Raw genomic sequence first — 11808 nt, forward strand, 5'->3', positions numbered from 1 at the left:
ATTTTAACAGATTGGCAAATGACACGCAAAACAACACAATATCGACAATCAGAACAGCAATCAAAGCATGTGCCGATGTGCTATCCATGACACTTTAAAGTGTTTAAGTTGTCAATATATCTGCAACTCAAGACATTATGCGATGGATTGATGTCGAAATGCGTAGTTGCTGTGATTTCATACAACTCTCAATGTAAAGTCCGTAATGATTAACAATACATCATATACAGCTACAAAACATACTGTTTTGGCGTTGGTGTTTCCCATTTAGACTAGGAGAACATGCCCGAACGCATATGCAATCAAACCCTATGTAATACTCCATTAGGTAAATAAATATTGTAAGATTCAGTGAGTGGACATGTTTTGTCTATAATCTTCTGCGGCATAATTCTTTTGCAAATCTGTACCACCTTTTTAACCTTTATCAAATCCTGGAACCAATATCATAACAAATGAAAAAGCTATTTTCGTTAGAAAGAAATGCAAAGTTCATAAGTAGTAGATCTATGAACACTTGTAAAGCAAATCGTGCTAAGCAAATTAATAAATCTCTCTTTATTAATAAGACTATTTATGCCACAATTTTCTGATTATGTTTTAAAACAAACACAAAAAGTAGACACATAACATCCCGATACACATCAAAAGACCTAAGACTAAAAATGACGTCATGACGTTTATTACATTGAAAAGATTGCATAACCTTATTAGTTACTAGTTGACACTCATCAGCTTTAGAAGTACTATACATCCTCGTCAAATATTATAAAAAGATATTCGAAAATATAAAAACGAAAAGTGTTTTCCTTGCAAAGTTTATTTGACGAAAAATGTTATTTAAGACCAATTGTTCATGTATCACTAATATAGGGAGTCTATTATTCGCATCGTTGTTTAATAAATGCAACGAACAAACGCGCACTGTAAGCATAAAAACGTTGTAAAACTATGATTGTTTCTATTTTCAACATCGTGCAATACAGATATGTTTGTCATAAGGGTTTCTTTTTTCATGGCTTATTCGATTTAAACAAAATTACCCGTCATAATAATTGTTGTCCAAATTAAATGTTTTTTTAAGAATTGTAATATAACGGTTAACCACTTCACCATGGCATGCATGTCAGTACCGATTATCGAAACGGAATAAACGAGATTATTGCTCAGGGGTAATTGAGCGACATTCATACTTGACAGTTGGAGTCAATTGAATACAATTATTGATGTAATTTCACGTTATTTACTGAGTTTATCGCAACCGTTGTCATTTTGGATACGGGTGTTTCAGACAGATACTATTTTACATTGTCATTCATAGAAAATGTTTATGACAATAATAATTGCATCGAGTCAATCGGGCTTTCCCTGCAGGATAACTTTTTTACGACAAGCAAAAATTACCTACACAAACGCTGTCTATATTTTTGTGAGTTATGGCTATGTCTTCAGTGAAATACAGCTTTAACATAGAAGCACTTATATTGGCGGTCAAGGTAATTCTTAATGGAAGTCTGATTCATAAAATGTTTGTTGGTCTGGACAACCAAATTATTAATGCATCTTTGGGTTAATGGCATACCATAGCATAAAGGGGCTACAGAAAGAACGAATATTTGCAGATTCTAACGTATATTGGGGGAAGAAATCCGGCTTCATCATGTAATGATCCACTAAGTATCGACTGAATAATTATGTATACAATGCTATCGTATTGCTAGGGGCATGACATTACACGAAAGCACAAGGATACAGCATATTTGCAAATTATAACAATTAAATAAAACACAGACGTGTTGTCGCTCCATGGAGCATTCAACTCTGTATACAAGTCTACAGTGCAATCACCTGAATGTGAAGACAGTTGCACAACACATAAGCCGAGAACGCATATAAATAAACATAATATTACTTGCCATATTGTTAAAAGTATCATATTATAGTTGATTACTCTTTGATTTTGCACATGGTCAGTTTCTCGCGCAACAACGTTAATTTCGACAGAAGATAACGATATTTAAATTTACAAAAATGGTTAACCATCTATAATATAAAGCTATAAAATAAACTGTTGTTTCAATTGTATTCTTAACTTAGACTAGGAGAAACTTACCTTAAGCATATACAATGAAACAAGTCAACATAGATTTTCAATCTCGATGTTATCATCCATTGAACCATGAACTATTCAGTGAGTTGAAAAGTTTTCTCTCTTATGTCCTGCGACAAACTTTGTTTCTGCATAGGTGTTTTCAGATTTTTCATCTCGAAACAATGCATAAAACCAATATCATAACACTTGAAAAAGCTATCTTTGTTCGATATAATTATAAAATTCATTTAAGTGTATGTACATGAACATTATTTAAAAGGTAATCGTACCATTAATTCCACCATTTTCTGATATTTGTTTTTAAAAACAAACACAGATGGTAGAATAATAACATCATAATACACGTCAAATGAGCTAAATACCCTACGCGTTTACTGAATTCATAAGATTTCAGAAGATAAGTAGTTTCTTATGAGTTTGCACTCATCAGCATAAGAGCTTCTATACATCATCATAAAATATGTTTACGCGAATTATTAACACAATCAATGAAACTGGTTAGTAAATATTCAGAATGTGTTTTCTTCTTCGAAGGCAAATCCTTAATTTATTTTGAGTAAATGAGCTCATACAAATACAATTTTATTCGCCCTGGGTTATTTCACACATTTATTATAAAAGAATGTTTTCTTTATTCTCAAAATACATTATATTCTCATCATCTTCATCAACCATATAATCATCATCCTATCAACATCATTATCATCATCATACAAATAATACCCCTACGACAAAATAGGCGTGGGTGTTTGTATTTGACAGGACTTTCGACATATAAATGCAAAAAAAAATTCTTCTGACGCCCGTGTGTGCTCCATGTGCAACGGAGATCAACCTTAATGGCACCACTCAGTTAATGAGTCTCGAGACGACTGTACATGGTTTAACATACTTGTTCAATTGTATAAGAACTGAAACGATATTAATTAAATTCGTTATCAATAAATGAAGTTCGCTCTTAAGTCTAGTAAGGTTAATCTATATTCTTCGTTGTATTGTTTTTCATTCGACTTATGCAATTTCAACCTCCGCGCAGTGATTTGACGGGAACCAGCATAGCTGGATCAAATCCCTGCCATCATAAGCAACCACGTGATGATAGTCGAGCCACGTGATACGATGAAAAATAATGGCGCCTTACAATATAAAGTGTTTCTTTATTTCCGTTCCTTAAGCCTTAGAAATTGCATGTAACTAAGTTAGTTGTAAGTGTAAACTTTTAACTGATAACTAGGAAAGTGGACAGAATAAAGTCGAGTGCGCCCGCTAATAAAGTAAGTTTAGAACTATGTTAAAATATGTTATGTCTCATCGAAATCCAGGCAGACGACGTAGAAATGATAGATAACCATGTGTACGCCGAAGAAGAAAGTGCCGGAGAATTGTGTCCTTTGTGAAAACAAAAGAGTTTTTAGTTTGACTGGAAAAAAAGAATCAAATTATTATGAAGCAATTTCTTATTTATTAAATCGTCCATTTAAGGATTTTGTATCTGCAAATCAAGAGGCACAAATTGAATTAGGAGTTTGTAGAGGGTGGGACGCCAAAATTCAATCTGCTCATGAAGTTGTAAAAACTGGACCTGGCTTTGAATGATGGCGTTCAAATATCAGACTCAACTCGATTTAAGCGTGGCACAGTCTCGCCCATAACCCCAAAATTATCTGCAACTGTGAAGCGTAGCAAACATGCTCCTACTGCTGGAAAAAACCTGCAAGGCGTGTACTTGGTGACATTGCCATACCAGGTCCTTCCAAGGAGACTTCAGAGGTTGAAGATGTGGTAGGTCATTCTGTGATCACAAAAGATCATGACTATACGGCCACAGCCGTTGGGTCAGATCATGACTACACCAGGGCTTTAAACACATATATAAAACCACATGACATTCATGCCATCCCTACAATAACTGCCATGGACATAATCAAGCGGTATTTGTGTGAGACAAGTTGGAGCACTGAACTAGTGGATGAAATAGTGGATATTGTCGCCCATAATAAGGTTTATACTAACAATAACTGATAATAATTTGCTTCTTCATTTATAATTTGTACCAATTTATCAACTTAAATCTGCATATTGGAAGTGTTGATACAATTTTTTAAATCAGGATCTGTATTGAATATAAGATTTATAGTGTTAGATAGAGATGAACTTTATCGTGTGAGGCTTAAGGGACATTCCACAGCATGAAAGTCTTAATTTGTATCCACCACTCATCACCTTTATTCAAAGCTACTTATCCATTTATGCTGTCATCAAGCATGTTAGTAACATGAAAATAAATGCAAATACTTTCAGATATATTGTATTAGGCATTATTTTATTTTGTTGGTTTCAAAGTCACCATGTGGATTTGTGTCACATTTTTAAATTCATGGTAGAATGAAAACATGGGCTTAAAATAGCAGCGGGATAATTATATTGTTTACAAATTATGTGAACTGGTGTTGATTCCTCAAAGGAAATGTAGAATAATCCCTAATAAATTGTAAATATTCTTCTAAGGACCAGCTATGAAATTAAACAGATAATCTCCCTTTTCCACAATAAACGATTTTCTGTATATAGACAGCAACTATGTTATTTAATATACTAGTAACCTTTCGGTCTATTGTAGATATTATCCAATCGAGTTCAAGCAAGATTATTGGAACAAATCGACAATGTCTGCGCACGATTGTCCTCCAGAAATGCTGCATTTAACAGCATTCTTCTGAAAAAGAAAAGTGTCTCACAGTTGATGCAGCATGGGGAAAACATTATTCCAGAAATATTACAGGAAAATTCAGAAAAGTAAAGACTTAAATGTTACCATACATTAATAAGCAATCTATACAAAAAATGTGAAACTGTAAAAATTGATCCTATCGGGTGCATAGAACTCTAGTAGAAGTAATTTTTTTATGAATGAAAAGAACATGGAAGTACACCTGAATGTTCAAGCATACTAGCTGTTCTTCCTAAGTTATAACCCTACTTCTGTTTAGGATATTTTCATTCATCAAAGTGGATTATGTAGGCATTACTTAAACATTAACATTTAAATAATACCTTGATGAAGTGTAAATTCTACCAATCATGACTATGCATCTTAAGTCTTTAAAACATTTTCCTCTTTATTGTGTAAATTCCCTCTAATATGTTGTATACATTACTATATACATGTTTGTTTTTTGTGTGAGTTTATGATTAGAACGAAAGCTTCCACTTTATCTTATTGGATCATCATTTTCACTTTTGTGTGATGAATACCGAATATAAAAAACTTTTTTTTTGTATTATATTTATCTGTCAGAAGTGGATGTATTTAGAATTGCGTTCTTTTTCTTGTTTCGTTTAACACGTTTTGTTTTAATAAGAGCACAAGAAATTGTCAGTATTCCTCTCTGTTGACAGGTCTTATTCACAATAAATCACAATAATAAAGTGACATGCATCATGCCTTGTTGTTTTTTAGCCTTCCGTTCGTCCTTGACCTGTTCTGCATAATGGCAATAGCTGAGAAAAACCCATCGGCCAATAAGATTGCCCCGATTGTTGCTGCCTATGCCATCCTCATGAATGCCAGAAATGAGAAGTTGTAAGCGTGGCACAGACTCACAACAGTTGTATCCATCAAAGGGCACTTGGATGACTCGGTAAGCTCTAGAGTTGGCACAAGCACATTTTCTTAAGACAGGGATTCATGTTGGGGTTAAACGAGCTGTAGACAGAAAACTAATTTAAAGGAATAAAAAATGGGGGATATTTATATATGGGGCCTCATCATAGCTAACAAATAAAGGAAAAGATGGCCCTAGTTTGGTTTTTACAACTGTAGGAATATGATCATTGAGGTTGGGAATTAAACTAAATTTGTCGTTAAAGTATTTTAACAGCGTGGTTCAAATTATGTATTTATGCAAATTCTGACCACAAAAATATTAACAGGACTTATTTTATATCTTTTAACAACAATCTGAAAATTTAATTACATAATATGTCTATGGATAAACATTTGTTTTGCCATTTGGAACCTGACACAAAAATGAGGATTTATCCATTATTGTTATTATCTGTTATTGAAAGCATTTGATTTTGTATACTATTCAACAGTATTAATATCTGTTGCATAAATCCATAAGCATTCTTAGGTTTTAAGATGAAAATTAAATGATATAATGAAGACTTTAAGTCATAAAGTGGTTTCTCCTAATTAGTTTCTCTTACTGTTAATATATGGATCATTTCTACAATTGATAACTGGCAGGCACTAACACTTTTCAACCGCATGGGGCTGACAATGTCGACATCATCCAAACTGCGTCTACTGGATGAAGCTGGTGAAATGCTGGAAGACAACATCGCCAGAAGTCTAAGACAAAACCCACTTGTCAAAAACACGGGTGACAATTTGGACATCTATGTCAGAACAGGACATCATTGACTGGACAGACACAACAAGGACTTCCACATATTTGCCTCAAATATCATCTTCAGCAGGGTAGGTAATGTTTGAGCTAATGGTTAAAATTACACCCCTACTTGTCTGGTTTGATTAGTGAGGTTAACAATAGCATCACTAACCTGTTGATATTATGATCTGTTAACAATATACTGAGTAAAAAGTAGTAATGCATTTTTGTTCACATTGATGGTATCAGAAGCTTTCCACCCACTCTATTAAACATGTGTACAGGAGAACATTGTTCATTAGTTAAAATGAATGAATGTAAACAACAGTTATTCTTTCTAAAAAAATATCATGATTCTGATTCACTTAATACAAAGTGCCAAACACAGCAAATTAAATTTATACGGAAAAAACACTCAATTAAAAGGTGTTCAAAAATGTTGTTAATCAAAAACATGTGTATGTCTATTTGTATTTCAGATTGCACAACTAGGATCGTTCAGCACTAGTTTCACCATGCCATTACTTGGAACACTTTCTCCAGAGAAGTTCTTTCCCAATGGTCACCACAGAGACACTTTGACAAACACCTACTGTGTATTGTTAGGTTAAAATTCAAATTATTTGAGTGCTGGTATTGTTTGACGTGTGAAGTGTTTTTTTTATTTATTGTCTATGGTTGAGCATGAATCTATCTATCAGCTAAAAAATTCTTGTACAGGCACTATAATTTAATAAAATACTCTTAAAACATATAGTCTTTATATTGAGTGGACTGGGCTTTTGTTAAAGGAAGTTTGGGAGTAATTTACTCCCAGTTTTGTTCATAAAAACTTTCAAAATTGCATCCCAGGAAGTCTCAAAACTTCCCAAATCCAACACTTCAAAGTGGAAAATACAGAGACTTCCAGATTTCAAAAGTTAACGGAAACCCCGGATATCATAACATGTACAATTTTCTTCTGTTAAGCTGCTTAAGCATGTTTTTCCTTAAATATGCTGTTATTACTGTATAATTATTAAAGTATTACACTGAAGAATGCTAGATAAACGAGTAATAAAAAAATAGCAATAATTGTTATGTATAGAAAATAGTTGTGACTACTGTATTTATTCTTTATTATGTTGTTTTACTCCAGGAAGAATACTGTCTGAGTTTAAAGACTTCTCCTGGCTTCAAAAAGTGCTCTCAGCCCACATCTATCATCCTTACCAAGCTGAGATGAGGCAACCATCTGAAGTTTTTCAGCTACCAATCATCCTCAAGAATGAGGCCAAGCATGAGGATTGTATAGATATATTGGACCAGTATCAACAGGTCCTTGGTGATGTTTACATGAAGGCGTTTGGTATGTATATGTTATGTTGCATGTAAATATGTTTGCTTTCTGTTATGAATTTGGAATTTTTGTTCTGCATTCATATCTGCCCATTCTAATCAATACACTAAGACTGAACATAATTCCTGGTGTTTACCAAATGTGCTTGTGCAAAATGTACTTTTGTTGTCAATAGATTCTTAATAATATAATACATAAAGATAATAATTTTCAAATGCTGGAAAGTAAACAAGACTATTATAAGACCTTTCTAGACGCACAAGTACCATTGGAGTCTATAAAGATAAAAATGGGTTTGTGTATGTACACCATGCATTGCTAGTAATTTATCGGTAGCCAATATGTAAGTTTGTCAATCTATTTATTTGTTTAATACTTGTTCTGAAGACATAGTACATTAAACAGTTAATACAGTGAAGTATTGTCAAATAAAAATCTCTCTGAAGTAGAGTTAAAATTGACCTAGGCTAGTATCTTCCATCTACTTGATCATGAAGAAAATGAATATTGAATAAAAAGCTGCTGTTCATTTTTGCTATTCCAATTTCTCTGTTCTATGCAAATGTAAGATGCTGATAATGAAACAAACTTATTTTTTTCCAAGAAATCTTTAAGCATTACTGAACATGCTAAATATATTCATGAATATTAATTTATTTAGATTATCTTTGACTTTTGTATTTTCTATTTATTCAATATATAGTTTGTTCTCAGCATGCATGTTGCTATTTGTTATTATTTTCTTGTTGTTATTACTATAATGCAAGTAGTTTTGTTTTTTGTGGCATGATGTAACCTTCTTTTGCCTTGCTTAAGCCAAGTTGTTGTTTTTTTAAGTCATCTGCAGTTTATAGTGAATTGAAAGGCAATTCATTTTAAATGCATAAATTTCATGCAACTGATGCATATAACATTCCCAAAAATCAAAGTTATGTACAACGATAAAGCTTGCCACATCAAATACAACTGTGCACATAAATCTTACAGTTTGATGTTATTGTTCAAGTTTGTTATTGTTTCTGTTTGACCTTCCAGTTACTGCAGGTTTTACAGACAGTTAGGATACAGGTATTATACCCACTTTGATAGAATCTTATTTACTGCCAACGTCATTATACTAGTAAATGACAGAAAATTAATATATTCAGCACATTATTTTATAATTTATTATATTCATTTGTGTGCGTTTATCAGGTTTACATCAGTAAGTAGCAGTTGAAATGCTACCAACTAAATTTCAATTAACATTTTAATGATAAATAAAAAATTATTTGCATGTAAACAAAAATTAACTTCAGGGTCAAGCATCACAAACTTTCCTTTAAACAGGCTCCACTGACCTTCTTCGGTCCTATAAAGTCCCTGTTGGTGGTGATCAATTAACTCGTGTACGTCTAGAGGAAGCGAAACACCTTCGTTCCTTTGCTACCTCACCAGAAAAGCGGTTTGAAGATCTCCACCCTTTCATAATAGAGCTCTGGCACATCAAGCAGGACTTCTTAGAGGTACTAATCAACCTTGTTGCTGTCAAATTGTTTAGCTTACCGGAGTACAAAGTGCTCATGGTGAGCTGTTTTGACCAAGTTTTTTAGGTCATTCATCACCATGCGTCTACATTTTCATGTCAACATTAGCGCCTAAACTGCTAGCCAAACAGTGCTTTAACTTCGAAGGAATGTTGAGTGAGTCAACTTCCTTAACTTAAGATCTTTCAAAATTGTTTTAAGAGTTGCATTCTATGCATAACTGTGATTGCTAAGGCATCCTTAAGTGAAAACTGAAACATATTCTAAAAAAACCACTGTTGATTTTTTAGCCTGTAGCAAAACATGTGTTGGGTGAGTGATATGGAGCTATTATGGCCATTTGTTTATGTTATATTATAAATTAATAAACCTTCCTGAAATAGTTGATGTGCATGTTTGAAAATACAAGGAGAACACATTTCATTAGGGAAGTAAACTCTTTAAATATTGCCAAGGATGTGCACCGTTTTTTTCTTAATTTTATTGTTTGATTGTTTTTATTCACAAGTCCAGAAAAAAAAAATCCACAAATTTATGGATTTTACTAATGTCTATGATATCCAACACTTACACAAGTGGGCCATACTCTTTGTGGAGGGTAGTTTTTTTAAACTGCTAGTTTCTACCAGAAACTTTCATACAATTTTCGAATAGTAATACAAGTATACAATATATTACATTGTCATGTTTTTTTAGAAATGCTTTAAAAAGCTGTTCAGTTCCAAAACTTTGAGACAAACTGGAACCCTATACCATTACAAGGGCAAGTTGCAAAGGAGCGATGTAAATGGAAAGGTTAAGGGCGCCTTTAAAGCGCATCACGATTTCCTGTCGCTGGCAGGTAAACAGATGGTGAAGGAGCAGCTGATGGAGTTCTTTGGCATGGAGAGCCCTGATTCCAGTTGCACCCGATTCAGCTGGTGAAGTCAAAATCCGAAAACTATGAATCACTGTTAAATCCATTGCGACAGTTCCTTGACCACTTTGGCTATCTAGACTATGTACATGAGACTGATGATGTGGTGAACAATGACACAGATGATACTGTGCATAATTACTGTTGCAATCTCTGTCACTGGTATATGCACCTGATGATGTTTGAGGACATTGTTAAAGAAGGAGATGTGGCCAGAATAATTCCTTGCCTAATGGTATGTGCCCAGTTTTTCTTCTCAAACTCCAGACTATCAAAATATTTTCAGGAGTGTTTGGACTTTGTATTGAAGTGTGAGTACTGCATGAGCCATATGCAAATAATTAGGACATTGGAAGGTGCATTTGTTAACCTGAGAGGTGGAGCTGCAGGAAAAATTGAAAGTGATCTTGTACAAGAAAACTCTGTAAGAAACCAAAAGGATTTAATCAGGGCTTTGGGTGCAAATAAGTCGGAAAAAGCAATTCAAAGAAGTTGCAGAGCCGCAGACACTGTGTCCGACATTTTCGAGAAAAAAGAGATTTCCACATCAGTAAGGAAAGTTTCTAGTAGGCATCGAACGCCAGCCAGAATTAAAGATAATGAAGTGATTGTCAATTCTTTGAGGGACTTTCGACCGTTTTCTAAAACAATAGGAAGAGTGTGTCAAGGCATGACAAATGTCCCGTGTTCACCAGTCAGAAAAAATTAACTCTGTTGATCTTAAGTTCAGGATCAAGCAAGTTGTAGACAGGCTGTATTATGGACATACTATCAATTTTGACCATGAATCGTCTGAGTATGACTGCTAGGGTGTGTTACATGGAGTGACGTCATAAGTGTGCCCTACAATTTTAAACCTCAGTCCTGTATATTAGTTGATTTGAAACTAAGAGTGTTGAAATTGTTTGTTATCGACATCTTTTTAACCACAATGCACACAAACAATGCTTAAACTTGAAAAAAACATCATTTTGATAACATTTATATGACATATATTCTGTATTGGGATAGCTGGTTGTTGTGCTCAAGTTTTAACAGTACTTTATGCAACCTTCAGTGTGCATTCCATTTGAATCAAGATATTCTGAATATAGACATTAAACAAAGTGTTTCTTTACAGTTTTCAGAAGAAATACTTTTTACGTTCAAATGTGCGGAGTATTTTGTTGATTGGGATTACATGTATAATTCTAACTGAACTACATTAATGTTTGCCTAGCAAGAACAAATATGCAATACAAAATACCATACCAATAATATGTAATTTAATATCATGGTACATTCACACCACCTGTGTGATTGTCACCTACATAAGCACAAAAATGGAAAAAAAGTAAAATTTGGAAAATATGGTAAAAACATTTTTACCAAAGCGGTTGTCCTAATATTTAAATAGTTCATGTATGTGATTGTCACCTACATAAGCACAAAAATGGAAAAAAAAGTAAAAATGTATTAAACATGCCATTTTCATGCAATTCAGTAAACGATTTGGCATGCTTTTCAAGTTTGACAAG

At 33.6% G+C, this 11808-nt stretch overlaps 1 protein-coding gene across 1 annotated transcript; it reads left to right on the forward strand.

Moving 5' to 3' along the window:
* The first annotated feature begins 7025 nt into the window (after window positions 1-7025).
* LOC127835696 (uncharacterized) lies at window positions 7026-10299 on the forward strand. Its single transcript, XM_052362133.1, has 4 exons — window positions 7026-7116; window positions 7649-7858; window positions 9179-9354; window positions 10072-10299. The coding sequence occupies exons 1-4, from the start codon at window positions 7026-7028 to the stop codon at window positions 10297-10299; spliced, it is 705 nt and encodes a 234-aa protein (XP_052218093.1).
* Window positions 10300-11808: the final 1509 nt, after the last annotated feature.

This window comes from Dreissena polymorpha, chromosome 6 (assembly GCF_020536995.1).
Source record: "Dreissena polymorpha isolate Duluth1 chromosome 6, UMN_Dpol_1.0, whole genome shotgun sequence".
NCBI lineage: Eukaryota > Metazoa > Mollusca > Bivalvia > Myida > Dreissenidae > Dreissena > Dreissena polymorpha.